At 38.6% G+C, this 27,326-nt stretch overlaps 1 protein-coding gene and 1 long non-coding RNA gene across 3 annotated transcripts; one reads left to right on the top strand and one right to left on the bottom strand.

The window, feature by feature from the left end:
• Nucleotides 1-239: 239 nt before the first annotated feature.
• Nucleotides 240-25,582, top strand: LOC145493033 (uncharacterized). Its single transcript, XR_014050083.1, has 3 exons — nucleotides 240-328; nucleotides 16,158-24,910; nucleotides 25,516-25,582. It is a non-coding gene; the product is annotated as an uncharacterized LOC145493033 (long non-coding RNA).
• Nucleotides 1,492-26,950, bottom strand: LOC145492977 (uncharacterized). 2 transcript variants are annotated; one of them, XM_081472362.1, is made up of 22 exons: nucleotides 26,873-26,950; nucleotides 15,589-15,696; nucleotides 14,282-14,677; nucleotides 13,374-13,637; nucleotides 12,639-12,914; nucleotides 12,155-12,439; nucleotides 11,546-11,830; nucleotides 10,785-11,090; nucleotides 10,386-10,475; nucleotides 10,078-10,137; nucleotides 9,596-9,733; nucleotides 9,079-9,139; nucleotides 8,775-8,835; nucleotides 8,041-8,533; nucleotides 7,612-7,722; nucleotides 6,864-7,051; nucleotides 6,416-6,538; nucleotides 6,119-6,189; nucleotides 5,987-6,027; nucleotides 5,664-5,760; nucleotides 5,049-5,148; nucleotides 1,492-4,493 (listed from the first exon to the last, which is right to left on the bottom strand). In XM_081472362.1, exons 2-22 carry the CDS (start codon nucleotides 15,656-15,658, stop codon nucleotides 4,428-4,430), a joined length of 3,582 nt encoding a protein of 1,193 aa, XP_081328488.1. In that variant the 5' UTR covers nucleotides 15,659-15,696; nucleotides 26,873-26,950; the 3' UTR covers nucleotides 1,492-4,427. The 2 variants fall into 2 exon arrangements, with proteins under 2 accessions (XP_081328488.1, XP_081328487.1); XM_081472361.1 differs by lacking the exon at nucleotides 26,873-26,950 and adding an exon at nucleotides 17,801-17,884.
• Nucleotides 26,951-27,326: the final 376 nt, after the last annotated feature.

Here is a 27,326-nt window from a genome sequence, read left to right as displayed (position 1 = left end):
ACCCGGGGTTTCACCGCTGGGGTTGTTTTATCGTCAATCGCAGGCGATTCGTAACCAAAGTTGCGAATATTCAAAAGAAGAATTCGCCGTCAAAATTCGTCTTGTCAGGCGTGAAATAATACATTAGAGATGGACATGTTCATTACTTTTGTGACGTGGAGGGCTAAGATTGAGCTGTGGCGGGTTTAAAGATGCTTCTAGCGAGCTTTTCGAACTGGTCTTCATCCGGTTGGTGATATCTCCTGTGCTGCTTTGTCTCCTCTTTAGTACGCGTCGGATCAATCAAATGGCATTCAGAAGTGCTAGAACGGCAAGAAAAGAACACCAGGTAAGGTTTTAAACTTTAGATTAGCTTTTTAAAGGAAATAAGGCGATAGACTGGAGAGTTTAAAGTCGAATTCAGTTCAAATCCACACCCCGCCCTTCTTACCTAATTCAACATGGCGGCGAACCTTGTCGATCGCAAGCTAATAAAATGCGGATAACTCGCGCGCCGTCTGAAAATGCGTGCACTACACCGTCTACAAAATGATTTTATCCTTCTTGGCCTGGCGCATGTGTTATCAGCGCGTTATAATTGACGACGGAAGGTTTATATCGCGTTTGAAAATCACGAACGAAAACAAATGAATGGAAAGGGTCTTGAAACTTTGCCAGTTTGGAAAACTGAAAACTATCACTCTAATCTTCAACAAGTATCAGTTATCAACTCATTAATCTTGTTGATACGCGTGTTTATGAAAGTTTTTTCTTCTTCTGAGAGTTGCCACCAAAATACTCGTCTTTGTACATCAATATTGGCCTTTCTTCTACAACTGCAATCTCTCCTCTATCTCCGACGAAACTCCAGCTGAACAGTTATGTATTACAACCAGAGACTTTGTTAATTGTAGCTTTAAAAATCCTGAACTTTCTGAGCTGTATCATTTGTACGTATATACACCGACAATGAGAAACCGTGATCCCGGGATGAAGTTGTGTTATGTGTGTCTGCATGCGACCATGTAGCTAATGATGAAGAATGTTATGAAAACATCAAAATCTTCAAGGTATTGCCCCCTCCATCTGCCTTCAGCATTCTTTAAAAACGTTATTTAAAAAGGGAACTTGTAATAAGCAATGATAACGGCGATGCTGGGAGGACGCCTAAAAAAATAAGTCACCATAGTTTACCTTTGAATGCCTTCAGATCCGTTTCGACGTCATTACGTAATGCAATTTCCACCCTAAGTATGAGCTCAAAGAGTGGAACACTCCATAACAGTACTTCCTCCATTTGGTATTATTTTGATTATTTCCTCGTCATGCAGCAACATACATAAACCATGAAGAGGCCATACAAAAGATAAACACTTAATAATAAGGATTGTAATATGACTGACAAAATTACTTCTTTGTAGCTGAGAGCAGGCAAATTTAATTTATCGTCAAATTTATATTTTTACTGCAGCGCAACTTTACGCGAGCGTGTTCTTAATTTTCTCAGTCATCTAACAAATGAGTCAACGTATGAAAGCTCGAGCAATTAAGTATTTAAGCTACTCCTGATATTTGAAAATTCTTTCAAATTATACTTGCCGAATTTTGAGAGAATTTTCAAATGCCACTCGTAGTGTTAATTCTTAATTACGAAATAATTTGATATGTTCCCTTCGTCTCTGGATAAGCGATTTCCATTCTAATCGTTCGATGATGGCATCAGTAGCCAATTCCTGAGAGCTTTTGAGGACAATGCGACTAGCTCTTCTTCGCAAACAATCGATCTTCAGTAAGTTGTCATGCGACCACAGCCAACTCAGGTGATGTCAGACCACGCCAAGAGTAGTATTTAGAAAAGGCTAGAGACCTTCGCTGGTCTTGTGTAAAATACAGGACGCTATTTCTTGGCAGTTCTGCGAGACGTCCGTAAAGTGAAGAAGTCAGGAGAGCCACTACTAAGGACACAAACGTTGCTTTCCTTCATTTTAATGTACAACCTGTTTTCTCTGATCCTTATTAAAATAATATTCTTTACAATAATACTTGTGCTAGTCGTTATTTTACCCGATGTTACAATAAAACAGAGCTGGGACATTATATTTCAATATATTTCCGCCTGATTTTGGAAAGTATTGAGTGTGGGTGCGTTGTTGAAGGTAACGGATCTCGATTTTTCGCAAATTTAAAACTGGCATATCATGTTTTAACCACAACATTTCAACACAGCAACAAATCGTGTCTCGACGAATTCCCTTCAAAACTTTGACTAACAACAGACAAACAACGGGGACTTAAATTAAATTTTGACCTGAGCATCTTACATTTATACGGGCCCATCTAGATACCCGTTTGTTTTGTAAATACTTTCTTTGTCACAAACAATAATTACATTAATTTCAATAATTACAAAAAAGTTATTTTTGACATCTCCTATTTTAAAGAGAAGACGCCACCACAAAGATGATTACATTTAACTGCTTGTGACGCTACAAGCGAGTACTTTACTTAAAATCTGTATCAGCTATAATTTGTCCTCAAATAATCATACTGTAAAGCCACTGTGAAGAGGGACTTGAAACTGGGATTTGCCTGGTTTTTTTGGTTTTTGTTTTTGTTTTCCACTGGAAAACTAGAATCTGGATCACTGGTCACTGGGACTGGGAATCACAAATAAAAAGTTGGGATTGGGACTAAAATCTGGATAAAAATAGGCTGGAAAATGATTTTGGGTATACCTTGGGCTGGGAAATGCGAATTATTATCCCCTACTTTCAGGACTTTTTCTGGGAAGTAAAGTGAGCTTGGGGCAAGCAGAAAGCAGAAAGGTGATTTTGAAGAAAGGAAGTAAACTGAGGACAGACAGATGACGGTGACTTACTAACATATAACGTATTTATTTGTCCATGCAGACTTTGTGTCGATATTTCCTGCTTATTAGGCACACTGAGCAAATCCTTAGTTGGAATAAAATCACTGCTTAAAACTATCTATATGGATACATATAAATATGAATTTAAAGTAAAATATACATATTTTAAGTAAAAATAAAATAAAATGAAATACTGAAATGTTTTTCACTTTACTGTTTCCCACTGCTTGGAATTCATTTCGGGTAATTGTTATTCTGTTTTGTAATTTCTACACGTTCTTAAGTTACTTTCTATCAAAGTTACCGATTTTTATACATTCACTGAATGCCCAACACGTATATATTCGCTCTTCAGTTCCAAAATGAAATCTTAATTGTCCGGATTAACTTTCATACATTTTTTAAATGTTTTCAAGACTTTTAAAATGCTCCAAGTGAGGATTTCATTCTTTATTCTTATCACCTGTCTAGGAATGTAAGGAAAAATTAAACTCTGAAAATGAATTAATCAATTAAGTAATTAATTAATTAATCAATTAATAAAGAGCGGCGTACTTTTTATAGGAATGGAATTTGTTCTCTCTTTTGAAAAAATAACCACAAATTTAAACTGCAAATGAGGTCTTTATGTTAGACTTCGTCAATAATTTCAACTTTAGTAGTAGCTGATACTCTAGTTTGTGTTGTGGTTAATTCTTGAAAAGAATGTAAACTTCTATAAGCAACATTCTAATAACAGTGTATATCATTCCATTGAAAACTGAACGTAAGTTAATCATTGTCTAGAACATCGCTAATCGTTATTATTTTAAATCGCTCTATTGACAAAAGAAGCAATATCACGAATTATTAAAAACTGGATCATTGGATAATGCAATTTGAGAGTTTTCATTGGCTTACGCCATCATGGCTTAGAGCCATTATACCATGCTCTTATTTTAGTTCAGTTTGCTATATTTTTGGGGGCGTTTTTAATAAAACAATTATTCCACTCGCGCTTGGTGATATGAGATGATTATACACCTATCTACCATCTCATATATCATCTACCATCTCATATCCAACGCGAGCTCGTGGAATAATCGTTAAATATTACTGAAGATTCATTTTCCAGCTAACAAAAGACCCCTTCAAATCAGATTGGCAAGGTCACAAAATATAATTCTCTCAGCTGGACAAAAACTCCAGCAAGACAACAGTATAAGATCAAGACGAAATACGAGCGATGAACTTGAAAATTTTAGGCTGCATTCGTCAAGGTACACTGGAGGTGACTAAGCTTATTTAACAGCAAGTAGTTTTAACTGAAAGTCTATTGTTTGGCGGCTTCTCTCCTTGGTGATAAGTTTATTGATTCTTATATTACATGTATGGCTAATAAATTATTTAATTAATGACTTGCCGGTCACTGCAAGAGTGTTAAATCACCAGCTCTAGTTACACCGACAAAACAGCAACAGTTTTTTTTCCACAGCTGGTTATAAGTAAATTTGAGACTGCAAACGGATGGCTTCCGGCTTGCAAATAGAGTAGGCTTTAGTTCAACCCAGTGCAAGTAGGTCTGTTGGATCGTTAAGCCTTAGTTAGAAGGCATCTTGAAGTCTTCATAGAGTTTTCCATTATAGGTTGCCAAGTTCACGCAGTTCTGAAGGGTAAAAATATAACAATGATTAGACGAATTGTTGGATGAAGCAGTGCCCGTTTTGGACCTAACGCTTGGCTATGCGCCTTTAACTCAGGGACAAAACTCGGGCCCCAAAGGGTATGATTTTCTTGCCGTTTTGGTCTTTTGGTCATTTTCGTCTCAAATAGGGTATGGTTTTTGCCTTCTAGTCTTGAACTAGGTATGTTTTTTTAGAAAAAGCTATCCTACCTAATAAAAGCGTATAGACGTTGCCTTTAACATTGGTCTGAACTAAGGAACTAATTATAAAGCAGGGTATTGATTTAAGGGTCCGGTCTCAAATAGGGTATCGGAATTCTCGTCAGGTCATAAATAGGGTAGGCAAAATCGTAGATTTTGGTCTTAAATATGGTAAGAGATTTGGGAAACAGGTCGCACACACCCACCCAGTTTTTCTGGGAGTACCCCGGCGGGATAGAGGCGAAAGGTAGTTGCTTAAATTTCGGAGTTTGAACGTTTTTGTTTTAGCTTCTGTAGTTTCTGTACTCAAGTTTACGTTCCGTTGCTTGACTGTACCTGGATTTCCTTGTCTAGTTTATTTAAAGCCCTGTGTAGCTGTCTAAATGTTAATCTCTTATCTGGGTCTTCATGCCAACATGAGCGCATAACAGCATACCTGAAACAGAACATGCCCAACGTGATCAACTGAACACTAACAACGGGACAAGTTATGAACTTTAAACGGCTCGAGACAAAAACGAGTAAAGAGAACATGTCTTCGACTGTCTTTCTTTACGAGTTTTTCCTCTGAGTATTTTAAGCTTTATTCAATATTGAACCTGTCAAAGGTAAAAAGGTGGTGTTTTGGGTGTTCTTCTTTACGAGGTTATTAGGTGTTTTTATTAAGGACCAAAACAAGTTGTGCTCTGTTCAGTATTGAACCTATCAAAGGCAATGAGGAGGTATTCTCGAGTGTCTTTACGTTACGCATTCCAAGTAAGATATTTTGTTAGCAAAGAGGCACGAAACGAGGATGAATTTACCATCAAAAAAAACTGTGGTCAGAAACGCGAATTATATTCATAGACGCAGTATCTATATAAAAGGTAAATACTCTTAAGTTACGAGCTCCTGGCCAAGTTCAAACACGCACGATAGACTTGACACAAAAGAGAAATGGGATTTACTCACACTTCGTCACGTAAATGTCTCGGTTTTTCCATTCTGTAGCCACCTGCCAATTTTTCAATCAACTCTAGTACATCCATGCCAGGGTACGGAGAGCCACCTTAAGAGAGGGGAATACAGTTATCTCTGTCAGTCAAGCTAGCGTTTGGAATCAGTCAGTAAGTCGATAAGTTAACGAGTCAATCATTCATTCAATCAATTATGCAATAAACCAATCACTCAATCGATCTGGCAGTCAATAATGAAAAAAAATAAGTAGATAAGACAAATATTCTTGGGAACTTAAAATGAGCTAGTTAATTAAACATAATAAAAATGAAAATTACCTATAGTGAATATCTCAAACAGCAGCACTCCAAAGCTCCACCTGGTTATCAAAGACAATGGAAAATTAATATTAAAACTAAGTTCAATTACGGAATTCATGCTATCCGGACTAACTCGAGTTTAACACTCACACGTCGCTTTTTGTTGTGTATCGTCCGTGTAGCAAAGCCTCGATAGCTGTCCATTTTACTGGAAGGCGACCCTGAAAAAAAAAAAAACAAAACAAAACAAGCCACCAATCAGTCATTTTAGTAGAACTGTGGTACTAAATGTTATTAATCTACGCCTCCAGTCCTGCGCTTCCTGACTTCTTAGTGATCTGGTCAAGTCGGAAACGAGGTGTAGGTTAGGTAAAGCAGCAAACAAAGGTGTTGGGTAACTGCGCACGAGCTAAATAAGAAGTAGAACTAACTTATGTTATCACTTACACCAGAAGTTTTTTGGTACATGTCCTGTCCCTGAATGTCTCGCGCCATCCCAAAGTCTGTCACTTTACATGTCAGATTTTCACCCAGCAGGATATTTCTGGCTGCTAAGTCACGATGAATAACCTATAAATAATAAATATAAAAATAAAATGCGTGATATTTGTGGTACGTTTTTCGATAGAGAATAAAACAATCAAAGAAAAAAGACTGTGGTAGCACTCCGGTTCTGTCGGTTACTAGCTGTCAAGGCGCTCCCACTGCACCTTCTCTTCCAACCCCCTCCCCGAGCACCGGCCAACCTACCATTTCGGTTTAAGCGTTCCTCCAATTTGAAATAAATCCCTTCACCACAGAGTAAAAGCATGAGTTTAACTCATAAGAACAACTGCATTATAAGCGCATTCAAAAGCCTATATTTTACAACTGGCGGACTCCAAGCGCAGCTTACCTTCACAGAGCTCAAATATGCCATTCCATCTGCTATCTCCCATGCAAATCTCATCAGCTGTCGGGATGTCAGGTTCCTTTTGGGGAGATGTTCAATGTTGTAGTAGTTGTCTTTTAAGCCACGTTTCTTTCGCAAGAAACCTAGCAAGTCTCCATAAGGTGCAAATTCCGTAACTACACACAAGGGCTCTGAAAAAAAAGAAATTTCTTCATCGGCTAAGATTCACATTAGAAACAAGACTCATTGTTTCTTAACGTTCTCGGCATGGTAGCTCATAGAGCACACGCTTTATCGCCAACATTCCAATTACAACAGGAAGGGAAATCTCAGAAAGGAAGTCTCAGAAGCTAGTAAGTTGGAGTGGAGTACTTTAGAAATTTGGGCAGTAACAGGAAACATTTCTGATAAGTTGTTAAGTAACAAGAAAGCCATGACAGAGGAACAGGACAATTCGCGAATTTGTGACCCTTGCAATAAATAACGGTGTAAATTAACTCGGCTGGGTAGTCTCTGGGAGTAGAACAATATCGAAACTGACGAGCAAGGAACAAATAAATCGTGTATAAACTTTATGTAAACTGGAAGATAAACTAGACTGTACCCTATAAGTGCCACATGGATAGAGGGTGGATGTCTTTCTCCATACAAAAATCTAAGATTCAAAACTCGGCGATTTTAATTTGGCTGACACGCTGCCACTATGATGTAATTGCGGAATGATGGGCGGGCCATTGAAGAAATTTCATACCTGATTTAGTAATGCACGCCAGCAGTTCCACCACGTGTTTATGTGGTGCCAGTTCTTTCATCACGTTAAGTTCTGATTGCAGGTCTTTGCGCTGAGATTCATTTGCACCATCTAAAAATAAAACAGTATTAGCAAAATTAAATTTCGGTAGAAGGAAAGAGTGCTTTGTAACATTAAAAGATAGCCAGTTTAAGATAACACTGGAAATAGGTCTATTTTCTTGAAAATCGCCGTAAAAAATAACATATCAGTGTTTCCATTGGCTGTGAACAATCCCTCTATTTCTGCGAGAAAATCGTCTGGCCATCAACCGCCATCTTGGATTATTTTTGCGAAAGAAATCGGAAGAGGACGTTACTACTCAGGAAAGAGGTGATTAGTCTATGCTCACAGAGTGGAGTTTCAGGAATACAAGAAAACTTGACTTGCCTTTCAGTGTTTTCACCGCAACAACTGTCCATCCGCCATGTTTGCTGACGTTCAATGCGCAACCCTTTTTAACAAGTCCAAACTCGCCATTACCTATGGTTCTTTCGATTTTAAGCCTGTCCCGTGGGATTTCCCACTTGGGTGTCGGAGGAACTATGAATCTTGTATCTTTTACTGCGGGTGGTCTGTTGATTGGCGTATGCCCGTGTTTAAGATGTGAATAGTGGTTTTCAAACATTCCTAGTCCAGATTTCAACCCTCCATTTTCTTCTCCCAGTTTGTCAATAAAACTGGATTCTTTCGTGTATTTACAGGGTTTTGAGCCGAGTCCAGCAGGTTGTTCATATAGATGATCGTAGGCCGAAATTTTTCCTGGGCCATAGGGTTGTGTCCCTGGTGACCCAGATCCATGGCTTTTCACATCTTCGATTGATTGTCCGTGGTTATAATGAACCTCTAGGATTTCCGTTATAGTTTCGTATTCATTCTCAGCCTGCAAAGGAATCATTAAGGACAAAAAAAACTGTTATTGCAAATTAAATACTACTTACCCTATTATTGAAACAAGTAGTTAATTTTCCTCTTTGCGAATTGTTATCACAGTCTCCGAGGTTTTACATTTTGGACATTTTTATTTGTTGTAGTTGCCTTATCCTCCCTTTTTACCCTTGTGTTTCCACTCTGACAAAAAACTTCTAGAATTGTAATTTTTTGTAAGTTAAAGAAGTGCTTACCGTTCTTTCCTTTAGTTCCTCCATTGTAGAAAGCGAGGAACTGTTACCGAGTTCACTGTCTCTGTAAGGAGAGTAAAGACTGAATAAACTCAAGGTCTAATAAGTGTGCGAAGAAAATGTAGCACAACGTCAAACGAAAATATACTGGGTTACATTTTAGTGCTGAGTTAATTAGAAATCTCTTGGCGATGTGACACTAGGAATCTGAAATATGTTGTTCTTGTGGAAAATAATTTTCATGTTGTCTTTTTTTGTGATTCACGTTCAGTTAAAAGTGAAACAAATAAGAACTCGAGATACTTACTTGTCAGGTTGTGTCGATCTCTTACATCTGCATCCCCTTTTGCAACAGGAAGAACCGAAAACTGAAAGCATGAAGGACCATTATATGTTATTTTAATTACTATACAATTAGAAGCCATCATAATTTGGTTACAGAATTATGGCATTAGAGAGCGTTTTAGTCTCACACAGACCTACTCAATCACGAATCCCTTAAATCGTATGTTTACTGTTGCAGGTTTAAAAACGCTATTTAAACGGATAGCAAGATATGTAGATTAAATGTTGACCACCAACCCCCCCCCCCCCAAAAAAAAAAACCTAACCTAACCCTAAGAACCTACAACCTCCTAGACGAGGAATGCTTGCTCAACAAGACTTACTTTCCTCAATTTATTAGTTTCTGTCAGATTTCCCCAACCTCAATTCAACGCTTAAAAGGAGCAACGTTTATCTATACCCGTATATACCTGGGTGGAGGGAAGCACGGAGGACTAAGTGTCTGGAAATTCCAAAACTAGATACATATCGTCACTTACATTTCTTAGTGGCTCTCCAAATCATGAACACGGTAGTTGGTACAGCAACCGCTAACATTACAATCCAGAGCGGAGTGAGGTACGAGAAACTGCTCTTTCTGCTTTCACTCTTGGAACCTGAATCCTTTGTTGCGTCCTCTAAAGAAAACGAATCCGTGAAATTATAGTTAATCAAACGCTGACACAGACACATGGCTCTATAACAAAACTGACTCGGCAAGTTATTTGCTATAATCAGGATTACTGAATACTGATTGGCTTAAACGATAGCGTAGCTTTCATGTAAAACGAGAACAAAAACGTGACAAGTGCAAAGATGTAATACAAGCTCAAAGTAAAACAAATTGCAGTCATCCCACGAGCGAGAGGAAGTTGCTTTTTAAGTACAGTTGGAATTCGTTTTCCGTGTTTTTGGATTTAGCAAAGACCATTCGGAAACGGTGGCAATCTTAAGCGTCATGTAAGCGTCACATAACACCTACCTAGTGTTACAGACGGGAATTCTGTCAGAAACACTTCAGTACCCACTGTGGAAGTTGACTCTGCAAGAACAAAAATTATGTGAAAAATCTTGCCTATACTTTGCTAAAGCAGACAAGACTAAGTTCGAGTGTATATTGTTCTCGAGAATGCTGTAAAATGGATTTGTTAAGGAAAGCAATTAAACAAAATGTGAAAGTTTTATCGCAATATTTGATTGGACGGAAAACCTGTTGCTCAGCTCCAATCGTTTGAGTTGTTTCTGCCATGGCTGTCTTTTAAGTGCTTCTCGAAATAAAAACAGACCTACCTCGTGTGTAAGTAATAACAGGAGAGTACGTGACAACAGCGGAGTCCGTTGAAGTGACTGCAGTATTAGTCCCTACTGTTGTAGTTACTTCTACAAAGCAAAATGACAAACAATAAAGATGTTTGAGAAAGTACGGATTATAGTTCGTTACTTTGGTTTGAAATTTAAGCAGGGCTCTTTAATTTTCCAAATCGTCAAGACAGTTTGAATGCCGAGAATAAACAAATACAATCCAACTCAGTTCCTAATTCCTTCTTAATTGCTGAGTATTTCACTTTTGTTCTGTAGCATCAAAGATGCTAGTTTGCTTTGTGATTTGTCTGAAGCAGGAATGCGAGATCAGGGCCCATCCCTTTCAGACCCTGTTACGATAATTAGTTAAACAGACAGCTCAGTTACCTTGTGGAACTTGTCCAGTTGTAAAGTTTCTCTCCAATCCAGGAGAACTCTCTCCATATCTGTTCCATGCCGATACCGATACTGTGTAGTTTTGGGCCCATTCAAGTTCCTTAGTATAATGTGACTCCGTTGTATTCCAGGAATTCACCCTTTCCTTGTTGCGCGGGCCTCGCGTGGTTGTAGATACCCAGATGTAAACAGTGTACATCACGATAGGGCTTTTACCATTGTACGGCTTCAACCATTGCAGTGAGCATTGTTTTCCATCAACAGTGATGTTTGTCACAGAAGGAGCATCAGGTGGTCCTGTGGGGATAAAAGGAACAAAAAACTTAGGAACAATTTTTTCCCGAGCAGGTGGGCCAAAAAACAACGTTATAGACATATGTGTCCTCAAGTTGTGACTTAATTGGTTGATTCCCTATTATGATTAAAATTTTTGACCAAGGGAGCCTTTGCAGTAGAATATTATTATCTTACAAGATAATTGCTTGTTAGTAAGATCTCTGGCGAACACGATAACAGGTCTAGCTGAAAGTGATTTTCCACCGGTTTTGACCGTTTGAAGATGAGGAACGAAATTTCCAACCCGTAAATTTAATTGCAAAGTCGCTCCAAAAAGATAATAATCCGCGTACACAGGCACGCAAAAACTATCAATTTGGGATGATTGAAAATAAATAAATCAATAAATCAATAAATCAATAAATCAATAAAATCAAGCAGCACAAAGTTTCAGCTAAGTGAGTGATTAGTTGTACCTGCTAGAAGAGTTGTTGCACTGATGTTCGCGGATTTCCCGTAACCGACTTCATTTCTTGCTTGTATGATCACGATGTAAGTCCTGTTTCTTTTTAAATTCTCAATAACTAATGATGAAGAGGTTATCCTGTTGTATTGCCGAACCCGTTTGAGGGTAATATCATCGAACACTTTAATTCTATAGTCCAATATCCTGATGATGTTTTCTTGAACTGAAGAGCTCCAGGTTACGTTCAACGACAATACACTCGACACAACTGTCATATATGGCGGGTCGGGTGGATCTGTAAAGAAAACATGTATGAATGAGCACATAGCGATTTTCTACATGGCTGAGTGAATCTAGTTGACTGACTGACTGACTGACTGACTGACTGTATGACTGACTGACTGAATGAATGACCTTCTGTCTGCCTGCCTGCTTGACTGAATGACTGTCTAACTGACTGATTGACTGCCTGCCCCTTGTCTACCTTCTTACCTGACTTATTGCCTGCCTCCTTGCCTGCCAGCCTGACGACTGACTGACTGTCTGTCTGTCCATTTGTCCGTCTGTATAAGTTAATGCTCAATCAACCTACCGATTCAACAACAGAGCTATCCTTTACCTGCTTCAAGTGTTGTAACACTGGCGTTTGCAGACTTTCCATAGCCAACAACGTTTCTCGCTTGCACAACAAATATGTACGTCCTGTTCTGCTGCACATTTTGAAGGGTAATCGACGTTGTTTTTATTCCTCTGTGTTGCTGAAGCACAGTTCTGTTCACATCAAGTAATGTTGTGTTGTAATCCAATATGCGGCTACCACCATTGTCAGGCGATGGACTCCACGTGACATTCAACGCCAATACGTTTGCCGTGAATGTCGCTATTACAGGTGGGCCGGGAGGATCTGAAATATGAAAAGGAAATCCTAATTATATAACGATCACTGAAAGCTTGCAATTTCATTAAACTGGCATATTTTACAGCTGATCACCATTCTTGCCATGTGCTTTGTTTTGTCTTCAGATATTGATGAATATTGAAAGACCCTTCCATTCGATCAGTTATTTCATTCTACTGCAAAAAAATAATACTCAAGTACTTACGAAGTTGCTCCATTGTTATGTGATACCATACTGTTCCTTTGCTGTTTGTAGCATTACACGAGTACAAGCCAAAGTCGTTCACAGTTTTAGGCGCCAGCGTCAACGTACTTATTTCATTCGTAGAGTTAACACCATCTAATATTACTTGGCCATCTTTAAACCAGGTGATTTTAGCCAGAGGATTTGCATTCACTGCGCACTTCATGGTCGTCACTTGGCCAATCCATGATTTAACAACAGCATTTGAAGAAGTGCTTTTATTGAAATGGGGTCTATCTAATAATAGGCAAAACGAAAAGTTGAATGAGTGGAGTAGCGTTACTATATTTAACATGTTTAATTTGATTGCATATCAAAGCGTATCCGGTACTCGTAACTGCGTCAACTGGAGGCCAAACGTTGCAAGAAAAAAAATGAAATGAAAAATATGAATTTGTACATTGATATCAAGACAGGACTTAACCAGTTGGGTATGTGTGGCAACGTTGCGTTTACTAGTTCTGAGACGAACGAGTCTAATATTCATAAACCTTCTATCAGCTGGGAAATTGATCTTTCGCCTAAGCGATATACTAGCCTCGATGCATGTCCAATATACACACCATGAACGATCGACTAACTTGATGTGAGATGGAAATCATAGTAACATTGGTAAAAGGGACGAAGAGAAGTTTTAAAGGTTAAACTAAGAATCTACACTGGGTAATCTAGACGGGACAAGGCAGTAGTACTTACATCGTATAACTCTCACCAAAATACTCTGAGAAACCGACCCAGCTCTGTTTTTGGCAGTGCAAACATAGGTACCAGCAGTTCTCAGCTCGATGTTTGTGAGAAAATAGCTCTTCGTTGTGTTGCTCTGTTGTAATATTTGACCATCTTTCTTCCACGTCACCAAAGGTATAGGGTCACCATTTGCGTCACAACGTAAAGGTACATCATGATCTCCTTCCTCAACATCTAGAGTCCGATTTCGTCCATTGTTTATGGTTGGTCGTTCTAAATAATTAAAATTGGAGTAAATGTCCCTTAAATGCCTAAACAGACAGTCACGATTTTCTCCCAATGAAGGAGCAATGAAATGGCTCTTAAAAGGCCCTCAATGAATGGCCCCCTCAAACGTGCTATGGGAAAAAATCGTATAATGATAAAAATGACAGTCCCATTTGATCCATCTGTTATGGTTGGGATAAATATCCGACCAAACGGTTATATATTTTTTTCCTGTTGATTGAAGGAGTGTTGAATGGTACCCTAAATTGTACTATTGGAAAGAGATGCAAATCATGAAAAACTATTTGATTTCGATTACTTTAAACTATTAATTAATTGTGATTGATTAAAGTTCTTCAGATCTACGAAAAACTATCTGATCTGGGGATACAACAATATAGTAAACTTTTCCTTTTCTCGTTTGTTTTGGCGTCTCTCGGCTGGTATAGTCCTTTTAAATGCGAGAGAAACAGTTTATCTGATCTGTCCGCTTTCTCTACCCAGCATGGCCACTCATGTTCATTTTTTGTTGTTGTTTAGTTCAACACTTTTATTCTTAGTGTCCTGTCATTTTGAGACTTCCTTTAGTTAAATGCTAAATTCAAACATTGCGAAAAAGTTAGTTCATACATCAAGTCATGCACACTTACCTGTAACGACCAGATTTATCGGACCATCTTTGACAGGCTCGCCAGCAAGGTCAGTCGTGCAACCATATGTAGTTTGGTCCGACTTAGACACATTTTTTAAGATGAACTCTATTTGACATCCCTGTTGCTGAGAGATATTTCCATTCCACTTAGCTCTGGATCTTATTGAATAGTCAAGTGCGGAATTGAAAAAAACACCTCCATCTTTGACAACTGTGATGTATTTTGTCCTCATATAACTGTAACTGTTGTCTGTTTTGCCCCAAATGATCTGGAAAAATTTACCCCAATCTTTGGAATCACCAAACGTGAACTCCCACTTAAACCTGGCGGTAGAGCCTAATGGCACATACAACGGGTTTGGAGGTGTCTTTGTAAATTTTGTTCCAGGATTCTCTGAAAAAAAGGATAGCTAGTTATATTAACGTGTTGTGCTCCTAAATCCTTGCATCCTCTTAACACGTAATGAAAAGACCAGTTCAAGAATTTGTCCCTTAATGTTTGGGAAGCCTATCTACCCAGCTACCTTTTCGATCTCGCTTAGCCCGTTTACAGATCTGTCCAATGGCAATTTCTATGGGTCCTCCTGACCTCTAGCTGTCTCCAGACGGTGTGTGTACATAAATATATATACGTAAGTTCATTCTAAAGTACAGTTAACGTAGCACATATCAAAGTTTGTAAATTTAGGGTGAACATTCGGTGCGACTTAGGTTTTGCAAGCGCGCGCGCTGTTCATTTCAACCGTTTTCATCACGCGAGCATATTATATATATATTTAAGCAATAGACCACAAGTTTTCATCGTTTATAGGCTAATAAACCACGCGGGATGTTGGAAGAACACGAGAAGAATTCGTAAATCACGAGCCGCAGCGATTTACGAATTCTTCGAGTGTTCTTCCAACATCCCAAGTGATTTATCATGCCTCTAAACCATAAAAACTTGTGGTCTATTGCTTTTATATAATAATTCAGAAGACACGCGAAATTTCCACGAGTTTACTGGCACAATAAACCATAGCTGATTGACCAATCAGAGAGCGCGCATTCATTTAATTATTATATAAATATATATATATTTTTCATCTCAACTCAAACTTGTTTGCAATTCAAATCTATTTGCACGCAGCCGCTTGCATAAATTGCTTCAAGAAATCTTTCACAATCGTGCGTGTTTAATAGTGAGACATAAGGAGTATTGATGCATAATTTACTTAGAATGTTTGTTTTTGGAAAGAAGGCAAGTGAAATGGTCGTCATTCACCTATTGAGGTAATTAGTTATGTTAAAATCAATGCAACTTACTGCCGTTGGTGAGGCTGAATTGTAGAAAATACCAGGACGCAAAGAGTGTGGCTACTTGAAGAAGAGCCATCTTGCTTTCAGCGTCTTGATGCCAAACACAACTAGATTCTGTAAACAGCAATCGAAACAAATTCACATAAGTATATGTCCACGTTTTCGAAATAGTCTTTCTTTTGCTGTTCTTTTTTGGGTCATCCCGCTACCCATGATGTCCTGTTACCTGACAAAATATCCTAATGATCTCTCATGTTAAAGGAACGACATCAAGGGGACCAGTTGCTGCATGTCCAGTCAAAAACGTGCTAAAATGATGATCAAGGTTTTTCGCTCAAGCACGTACGAAAGCTAATAGCTAATAGCACCAAGCTAAATTGAAGAATAGTCATAACGTTTTGGAGATTTTCCCAACACGCAAGGGCAAAATTTGAATTGTTTAATTCAAGATCCTCTACTTTAATAGCTTCAGTGCTGTAGTATGGTAGTTTTATTAAAATTTTAAAAAACACTTGACCATTATTTTATTGAAAATTTCTTTGATGTAATGATGTTTTCTGGCTTTTGCCTTTTAGAAATCATGTTCATGACATAGCCCCCTTAATTACCAGGATGATGAACTGATCCTTATGGTGAGTACGCCGCTTGATTTGTATACGGATAATTGTAAGCTACAAAGAGTCCCTAGTTTCATCCTTACATCGCTGAGTGACAGAGCGGTAAAAAAAAGAGAGAGTGCTGAAATATAGAAAATTCGTTACGATAATGACAAACATTAGGATGAGCCAGTTCACGATATATTTAGAAAATGGCCTATTGGGGTCCACGTAGCTTGGGAAAGATCTCGTGATTTTATTGACTGTTGCCATAGTACAAACTCCAGTGTATCAAAAGAAAGTCGAGATATGTGAAAAGGGATTCAATTGGCTCACGAGTCCTTAGAACCTGAGAGATAAGTACAGTTATAAACAAGTGCCAATGAAACAAGCGCTCTCATTGGTTTGAGAAGCTTGCTTTATGAGAGTACAAACTCGTGACACCGTTCGCACGTGAAGCTTTAGATTGTTACCGAATTCACTCCTCTCGCGAACAAAAAGAAAATTCACGAATACAATTGGAAAGACAAACGTTAATGCAATCACGCACGACCCTTGAGGCCGTCATACTCTGCGGCCAAAACAACCTAAGAGTTATAATGGTGTGTGGCCAATTTCTCAGAAAAAAAAAAGTAAGGCTTAATTATAAAACAATAACAAAAAAAAGCTTGGCCGTGCTTTGCTCTATTATAAAGTACTCGAGGAAGTGTCAAATGCACTTAGGAAGTAAAGAGAAGCACACGCGTCCGGCTCGTGTCTCACCAATCCTCTTGTACTCTCGTCGCTTCCTTGCGCGTGCAGGATAAGGCACGTGTAGCCTTATATTATGCGTAAAATTTTGTCATTTTGATCCAGAGTAGTAGTCATAGTGATCAGCAGGTTGTCTATCGCAGGCAATGGACAGGCTAGCTTCAACTTTTGAAAAAAAAAGTCCACAGGCAAGCTTAAAAAATGAAAAAAAACAACACCGACGATAGGAATAAAAGCGTCGTCCATTACCGATGAGCGATACTAACCCGAATAAGAAAGAATCATCGGCAGAAAATTAAATGAATTAATCAATAAATAGACGCTTTATGTTCAAAGGGTGACGTGTGTGATTTCAGCGCGTGTGTAATTTTTTTCTTTTTTTTTAAAAAAAAAAATGAAAGCCAGGTTGACGAAGTTTAATCGTAAGAACTGTGGAACCAGTTAGATTTTGGTTTTACTTTGTTCATCTTCTCTAGTTGTTTAGCGTGCGAAAACGGCCGCCTCTCAGGGCCAGTTGTAGGCTCAGTTTCTGCCGCTCTCTCGCGTCCGGTCACTTTGCTCCTCCCCGTGAAGAACGGCTGGAGAGGGCGAGCCTAGGCCAGCTGTATTCTCAGGATACTGCTTTTGTCAGTTTGATTTGTTCGCAGATTTTCCTTCATTGGATTGGGCAATCCATTAACAAATAGATTTTATCGGTATTACATGTGTTCAAATTCATCAAATGTTAACCACTGGCAAGCCGGCCTTTGGCAAATGATCGATCCTTATCATAGCCATTCAAATAAAGAGTGAACACGTACGTTAAAATTTGGCGAGGTGACTACATTTTACTCTAGATACAACTAAAGAACAATAAAATAGAGCTACTGTACCCTCGGTGATAACTCAAGTCTTCTACGCCTGTTCACCCTGTTCAGCTCCGCACCCCGGCAATGTTTCACTCGCTCTGTGCAGCCCAGCACCGATATTTAAATGAGTCTTATAGAGTCATAGTCTGGGAAACGAACTTTGTTCGACTGATCACACATATGCTAAAATTGCGTGTATGGATGAGCTAATCTCACAACTGACAAACTTACTGACAATCTTACTGACATCTTACTGTTGAAGCAAAAACGGTCTTATACAGTCTGGTCACCCAAATTCTGACAGTTAAACGGAAATAATGGCCCAATGATAAATGACAGAATACCCCCAAAATATGAAAATAGAGAATTATCTACGATTTATACAAAAAAAAAAAAAAAAAAAGGAAAATAGAACAACAGAAATTGCTTAAGGAAGCGCCACCGAATCTTGTGTATTCCGTTTTTGGTTTTTCGCTTGTTCGAACATCACACGTACGCAGAAAGGGAGGATAAATTGAAATGAATAGGTCACGCCTTTTTGGCTAAAATTTACATTAACGGACTGCAGAGAGCTCAGGTACACCAAAGTGGCGCATGTGCGTTTTTCATGAAGAAAACAACGTTTCGGTTAATACCGTATATTGTGTGCTAATCTGCAAAACGTTTAGTTCGTAAGTAACTGGGCCATTTGGCCATTTGAAGCCACATACGGCTAACTTACTGGTGAATTTACCAATAAGATATAAGGCCTTAAGTGCATATGGTGCTAAACACCAAGCCATTTGAACCAGATAACCAATGTTTTACATTAATGCAGCCGAAAATTGTGCTGCTGCATGTGCAGGAGTTGTTTTCTTACCTAAACTAGGGTTCGAAGCGAAAAAGTGGTTGGTCGGAATTTGCTCTTGTGTAAATAAGATTTAGGCTGCATTATGAAGCGATAGGAGACTTAACTTGGACTTAAAAGTTAATACGAAATCTGAAGAGATGAAAATTTACTGCCTGCTGGGTGAAAACAACTCATCACTAGATGTTTGATACTAAGCATAGAAAGTCCGTCAAGTTTAATAACAATCCGGACTCAGATGAAATACAAGTCTCTTGACTTGTTACTGATATTCAACCGTACAGCGCAATCCGATAATCATTTGCCCGTGAACTACTGTAGTCAAAGTTCGTCAGGACGCAAAATTAATCCTAATTTTCTGGGAGAGTTTTTGGTTCACGTGTAAAACATGTAGGAAAATTAAGGTGATCGGCTTAATACGGCAAAATGTAGACAGACTGATTCAATGCAACCACTCAATCACATCGCTTTTGATTAAAAACACAACTGAACATGTTACGGAAACAACTGAGCAAAATGTTACCATAGAATGAATAAATATATAAATTATTGTAGCAACAACAATATATTGGCAAAACTGCTATGTATTATGAATTGAAACCTATATATGCATATGTACTCTGGTTTACGTGCATTCTCTAAATTTTTTGAAAGGTACAAGGGCTCGCGCAAGCCACTCGAGCACGTTATCAATTGTGTGGTTCTAGAGCTCCACGCACGCAAACGTGTAAGATAGTCCCCGGACGATAAATGTTCTGCCGTAAGTCTTTCTAACAACCAAAACCCCCACAGAGCTGCAACAAAAGCGCAAAATTTATATATCCCGGTGTTCGTATGTTATAGTTTAAACCACATGACAGACCGTTGTCACGTGGCTCTCAGGTGCTGAACGCGACCGTATCAAATGATAGGCAGTTATCACGCTATGGGCTAATAGCACTGATTTACGTCACAATAAGGCACACGTGAACACAAAAGATCTTTCGTTTAAGGTAGGCATGACCATTTGCACTAGGCCGACAAACAGCTACTAGCTCTTCCAAAGTCTCGCCATATCTTGTCTCCACCAAATTCTGTTCGAACTGCCAAAAACCGTGGTCTACTTACAAACCAGCATTTATTTTTTGCCCAAAAATGTCAATCACAAAAGAAATTGAACACCTCTTCGCGGAAAAATGCCAACTCAAATGATGTTTTGCTTTAAGATGAATTGAAAGATCTGTCAGTTTTGACAATTGGCAAAAATTGCTCAGATCAGACTGAGAATCTTCGTTCGTTCAATGGAGGTGATGACAGCCTAACATTTTGTCGCGTGGACCGCCCTGATGAATTTTTTAAAACATCTTGCGCCTTCATTTCCACCGATAATTGAAAAGTAACATGCCAAGAAAAATGGATAATACCTTATGAAAAGAAAAGGTTAAAATACGAAAGAAGTAAAGAATTACAATCAAAGTAAGAGAACGTCACATGAAACAGCCGATACATCTTTGAAATTACCAGCTCTTGAGCGACGCGTGATGTCTATTATTTTTCTTCAGTATTGCTGTAGACCTCTCTAACGCCCTCTTGGCTTAAAACAAGACGAGTTTTTTAAGAGGCAATGTCACGATATCTTAATCACTTCTCTCTTCACTTTTACATTGAAGGGAAATTATCAATAATATTTTTCTAAGGTGGAAGAACACCAAAGAAGTACAAAAATATAAATAAATAAACAAGGATATGGCTTCGACTGAGAAACCTTAAAGGAGCAGTGACATAAGTGTTACTGCGAAAAGTCACAACCTAGACAACCTAAAAGACATGATTGCATAGATTGAAACCTTAATATAATGCTTATAAGTTTCGTTAGAAATTACATTGAAAGTGCACTGAAGTTATAAAAAGAGGGCTACAAGGGACGGTTGTGATGCCAAATTGAAAACGTCTGGGAAGGGGTTTCAAATTTTGTTGTCGTTTCTTGGAAAATCGCTTGATTAAACCAATTCCAATTTGTTCTCTTGTTATTAAGTCCGTGAATATCTTCATCTTGATGATCTCGGTGCAGTCTAGAAACATTTGGAGTACAAGCGAAGGCACTCTGTCATAATTTTACCGCTTCTGTAATCACTGATGTAGCAAATTGCCATGAACGTGTCCTTTTAAGACGGATTTCGACAAACTCGACAAATTTGGCCAATTTTTTCTTTTTTTTAAGGTGTGAGTTTCATAACGCAGCTCCTTTAATGTGCTTCAGTTCTGCCAAACAGTACGGATGCCACTGAGCCTGAAAGCTATCCTGTGACGTACTAACACGCCACCTATGGATTAGCAACACATCTAGTCGCTTCATGCAAAAAAAGGCACCGGCAGTGGTAAGACATCTGGCTCCGTCATATCGTTCGGATTGTCAGAATGAACTTAGCGTGTGAGCAGTATGTGAGCAATATTGGCATGGTACAAATCACTGTAAAACGTTGGCCATTGGCTTTTGGTAACTTCCTTAAAGCTCTTTCAGCGGGTAGATCGAGCACAAAAGACAAAAAGTTTGAATTTATAACTAAGCAAATGATTCTTTAATTTGTCGAGTAAACATCCGAGTGTTAGTTATCAAAAGATGCCCCGTCATACATTGCATGCCGCGTTGACTAAGTATCTTTGTTCAGTCGCACGCAACACGCATAGAATGTGGATTTATCACGTAGAAACGTATTGTTGAACCTCAGAGTATTTATTTCAGAATGGTCAAAAATATCAAATCAACAAATAATTTCATGGGCTTTATGATCAGCAAGAATAATTATCGTTTCAAATGAAGAGTTGAAAAAGCACTCAGAAATTGGATTGATCAAAGGACTTCATGCTTTCATAGTTTTTCGTTTTTTGTTGTTCCTGTTGATTTTGCTTGTTTTTGTCGATGGCAAATCAGTGAGCGAAGTTGTTGTATAAAAGAGTCTGTAGTGAATTCCAGCTTGTCGTAAAAGGAAAACTCTTGCTCTTAGGGAAGGTTTTGTGGAAATATGAACTGTGATTTCTATATCATCAAACTCGACTGTTGTACAAGAGTTCGTAATAGTCGTTTTGCTTTATTTAACCGTAAAGTTGTAACAGTAAATGAACTAGTCTTTCCCGTTTGTTATTCAATTGACGTGATCACAAATGTTTAAAGCGTGATTGTATCCCAAAATTTTTGCCGCTTAACTGCACAGCAACCCGTTCAATTATCGGATTAAATCAGTTTCATCCCAGCATGATGCAGCTAAATTCCCATGAAGGGGTATTGGTTTTGCAGTGCGCGATTTTACCACAATAATCCAAAATATCGAGATAGACACGTGCCAAAAATATATATCTGCTGCATCACCTTGAAACACCGAAGATAGTGAAAGAAAATTTGTATGCAGATTAACATGTAGAACACAACACCCAAAACTAACATATTAGTTACCAATTATTAAATTAACACGCAATTGTTTTAGACAATAACGATAATAGAATGCAAGAAAAGCAAACAAACCTATTCAAAGACTAAAAGTAACTGAACACATGATTAATAAGTGGTCTTCTGTAGAGTGCTTTTGATACGCAAAGACTGCACGTAAAAAGCCCTTAGCATTGCTTGGTTTGTCAGTTAATACCCTTTCGTGGACAACACCGTGAAGGAGTATGCAGTTTACCCCTGAAGGAATTTGCCTGCCACACTGATGCTCTGTACTTACGGCTCAGCTTTCGTTCCCCTCTTTTGTCTTGATACACAATAATTACATATACTTAGGCAATTCTACGGGGTCGTGATCTTCTGTTTTGTTACGCTTTGTCCACGTCACCTAATGGAAGGATTAACGTCAAATCTGAGGGGTCAAAATACGTAGGAGATACCCTGACGGGTTAAATGGAAAATGAGCATTGTGGAACGCACTCAGCACTCCTTATTTTCCATGGCAACCGTGTTTTGACTTCTCAGACGCCAACACGTAACAAATTATAGAATTAGACGACCCCTTAGCTAATAACACGTTCTTTAGGGAATGTAAAATACATTTCTCTTGATACACTAGGTTCACTGATAGGGCTTTACACATTATGTTCAGATTTTTCACTATTATGCTAATGCTCGATGCTCAGAAAGTCCCACTATCATGCTCAAGAGGAGTCACTTTTATGCTCCACTATGCAAACATCAAAAAGATAATATCTTCACTTAAATTATTGAGGCGTGAGCGCTTCAGTGTAATTCTCCATTGCTCTGACTTGACTATTACGAAATGAGTTTTCTAGTAATGAGAATAACTTGCTCTGGTGCAGCAGAAGAGGGTTGAATTAGCAAAATGTTCTTGCTTGCTGAAGCCCAATTTGGAAGCTATCTTTCATGTTGAGACCACCAAGTAGTAACAGATTACTCTCAGCTTGCCGAAGACCCAGATCATCAGCCTCCTTAGTCTTGTCACTATTATTCCGACATAATTCTCAATTCTTTTACCTCACTTTTATGCTCAAAATAATGCCGGCGTTATATGCAAAATCCTAAATGTATTTTCCTGCAATTAGGTTATTTCGAGCCGGTGTACTCTTTCCAATTATTGGTGTCTAATTATGTCCTTTTTGTAGCTAAAATGTTTTCAGAAATTCAAACGAACATTCTTCTCTTTTGCTGCTTCGACTAAACGTTATTCCATAATCATCATGTTTAGAACGAGATGTAACCAGATTGAATCACTTTGGTGGAGTCTTGGTTTTGCACGGTAGTTTCATTACGGAAATAAAAACAAGAAATTCACAACATGGTGCAATTTACGCCGAATGGATTAAAACAATATTCCAGCAATGAAACGTAGAACACAAAACACAGCAAGGTTTCACATATAATTGGACCATTGTGATATTAACTCGCTGTTCCTTTGGTCAACATCCGTGAATTCGATTGTAGCGTGAACTGACAGTTCTAGTAAGAATGTCACATGATTAATTAGAATTTCCTGGTGATTTGACAATCGCAGACCTTATGTTGAAAGGGCTGAAACATCGCTTAGCCGGTTCAAACTTCCGACTTTAACACAAATACTAAACTACAGTGCCTAACATCATTAATCCTCTCTTATTTCTGCATTTTTTTTGTCTCAGTTATAAGAATCTTATTGTAAGATTCTTATACATTTGTAAAAATATGAAAGTATCGAGGATGAAATAGTAAGTGACACTTATATATGAATTGTATACCCAAGGGCGGCAGAGATTTTGTTAAGAATTTGTTTGCGCATTGATGAACAAATAGAACACAATTAAGTCACATAACGTTTTTAAATAAACTTTATTTTACCCTTGCAAAAGAGCTAACGCAACAGTACAAACGTAAGCACGTTTAAGTTGAATCGATAAAGCAAGGGCACAATGGATAAATAACATCAAAGAGTTCTATTTGACAAGTCAATCATATTCCTGCTACGTTTTACCTAACTTGAATAAACGTACAATCGGCTCCGCAGTCTACGAATGTACACAGAATATTTTGAGCTGTAGGTCGAAAGTAATATAAGACTATTCAGCCTGGGCATGTTAAGAAAATATCATTCTTTTATAAACAAGTGAACAAAGCGCTATTGAGTTTGCTCGAAGAAAACGAAAACGATACGTCTAATTGTTTAAGGGAGAAGTATATAAGAAACTGCGATCCAAAAACCTACGTTTTATGTATTTCAAGCCAAAAATCAAGTGTTATTCAAGTTTACCCAATCATGGGCAAGCACGAGCTATGAATAGAATAGACAATAATGAGACAACTTCCTGTTGCCGGGATGTTTTGCATTTCTCACGTCAGATTATTATGCTAGCGTGCAAGTATTTCTGGTGTTTGGCGGGTTTAGTTCGCAAGGTCAAAAGTAAAATGTCAAGAGTTTTAAAGTAAACAAAAGAGCGCTGTGCGAGTAACGGCGTATATCCGACTTTCTTTAACTTTTTTTCGAGCAACTCCTCTTTCTACAAATTTATAAGGTCGAAGTCAACTTTGTTTTGCTCAAAAAAGGTTACCTGATTCAAAACGTGACAGTTGCCACGCGATTCGCGTTATAATTACAGTCTAGTAATATCGATTTCAAGGTCAATCGATAAATCATCATATATAAAAAGTTTGCTGTTCGGTTTATCATATTTCCAACAGTATTTTCATCTGTGACCTGAAAGGTGATTAAGCGTAACGTCTGAAAATTACGCTCGTTTTTAAACGATTATTCGAACTTTATGGCGCCCTCGATTCCAACTCAGATGGGCGTCTTTGTATTTGAAGACTCTTACATTCTCGCTAAAGCCAGGTAATTATTCTTTGCCTGAAATGTCAGCCGCCCGGCTCCCGCCGTGTGGGTGGCGACTGACAATTCAAGCTAATATTTTTTTAAAAGCCATCTAAAAACTCGCAGGTTATTTTTGGTGCCACATAAGTTAGATTGAATGCCTCTTATTGTTCATTTAACGCGTTTCTTGACTGAAGTCATCGGTGGTCGCGAGCTAGCAATACGATAGCGAGTGTTTTTATTCGTGTGCCGTGTGTTTTCAGAACATAGTGGCTTTGTGATCATATCGTTGAGACTTGACACGGTGGAATTTCAGAGGCGGCGAAACGCCTGTTATCCATGTTTAATGACGTTCGCTAGGCGTGGAATGCAATTTTTTTTTTTCAAATCTGGCAGAAATCAATTCAAAAGGCGCTTTCTTATGGTAATGAGGCAAATGACCTTTTTTAAAAAAATGTTACAAGGTTAGGTCTAAAACGCATATTACAAAGGGAATGTAAGACATCGGAAGCATGCATTCTTTCTTTGATCTCTTCTTTAAAAAAAAGTTAACCTACTGTATAAATGTTATTAACAGAAAAAGAGTTGACCAATGGCCAACCTGTTGTTCGCTTTTTACTCTCCAGCAACAAGTGCTATGACAGGAGCTGACCTAAACTGCAGCACAATATTCCTTTGACAGTCCCAAACGCCAAAACTGTCAGTCAGTGCAAAGTCGTCCATCCATCAAATATGGGAGAACTGCGCTTTTCTGTACCGCTCATGTGCCTATGAAGCTGCAGAAATGGCAATGCTGCCAAATGAAGCAAGGTATCACGTGACATACCACATGACTTTTAGCAGAAAGCAACATTTCATGGACTGCTGGCGATTTTTCAGTAGAATCATCAAACATCTGCTTAAACATAATTTTGCTCTAGAGAATTCCTGACCCTGGCCTTTAAGAGCGCTCGAGGGCTTGAGTGATGTTTGTAGACTGTTCAGTCCGCAGTGTCACATTGAGAGTTTGGCTGAGATCCCAGCATGGCGTAAAATGACGATTCGCCGCAACGTCTGACTGTGTTTGCGTTAGTTTCAGTAGTACAGTTCTTCTGTGTATTTTGTTTTGTTTTTTTTTTTCTTTTGTCTTAATCACAACTCCCTCGCACCCTCCCTCTCTCCACAGTACATATCCTGGGTCGTAATCTTAATCAGCAGAGACATGGAGGTCGGTTTAGTTACCTTGATTTGCTTTCTTTTTCATTCCGGTAATTGTTTATAAGCTTTTCGGTTCTAACCAAATTAAACAAGCTCTGTTTTTCTTGTAATCAATTTAAGAGAACATCATGTCCCTCGTACCCCGCCATATTCGCTTTTGCTCTTTCCTTTTAGTTCAGAACTTAGCAAGGTAACCTTATCATGTTATATCTGATTGATCTGCTTTTGAAGTGACAAATACGAAGATATGTTGAGGATCTTTCGCAAGTCAAACGTTTTTTTGCTTCAATTCAAGACGTTTTTGACTGCCGATAGACAAATCAAAGGAGCATATGAATTAGGCACTGTAAAATTCGACACGTCGAATTGAAGCCTTCCGGGCTCACATGACTGTGAACTGGTCGATAGCCAGCTTTTGCGCAAGGAATTCTTCGGGGAATGCGGATTATTTACATCGCGGCTTCATTACGGACAGAAAGATAACAAAACCTTACTGTATCGCTGCACTCATTGTTTCTACAATCTCCTGCATGTGAACAACGATGCCGGGGATGTATCGTCCCCGGCAAAGCCTTCGTCACACCTCCGGAAATAAGGGCGCCACATTACAACAACTTACTCCGAGACAGAATGAATTCGAGCCGCGGGAACACTTTGTTTTGACGAAAAGGATAAAATTGCTAGGAAATTATTCATTAATTTTGAAACAGAAAAAGTCTCAGCTTTTGAAAAGCTACTATGTGTTACCAGTTTAACTATAGACGCAAGAATCTTAAAACCCCTCACCTGTTCGAGAAATTTCCTTGTTCCGAAAGCTCGTGTAAATGGAGCCGCGGCAGTCGATATGCTTTCTATCAACAAATGTTTTTCTTTACCAAAACCCACAAATGATCAGAAGCGCAACACTTGTTACCAGATCCTTTTTGAAGCGTCAAGAAGCTCCCAGCGTACCAGTTTATTTCTTATAGCGACAATTGCCAAAATGATCGTGATCAAAATTAGAGAGCGTGTTGTTGCTGTTGCGTGCTGATGTTGTCTTGGTGGGAGTTGTTGGGGGTTGGGACATATCGCATTTCCCTTGCACTTTCAAGATAAACCTGTTAAACAGCATTGTAAAGGAAAATAAACAACCTTTGCAGCGATTGGACGGATCAGTTTACACGGCGGTTTAAGTTACGCAACTCATACCCTTATGTGCTAAAATTTCCTTGTGTATTTTCCATTCTTTAGAGGCAATCAA

Source organism: Orbicella franksi, chromosome 7, assembly GCF_964199315.1.
Source record: "Orbicella franksi chromosome 7, jaOrbFran1.1, whole genome shotgun sequence".
Taxonomy (NCBI): Eukaryota; Metazoa; Cnidaria; class Anthozoa; order Scleractinia; family Merulinidae; genus Orbicella; species Orbicella franksi.
The sequence above is the reverse complement of the archived record's forward strand: the minus strand, read 5'-3'. Positions and strand labels throughout refer to the sequence as shown.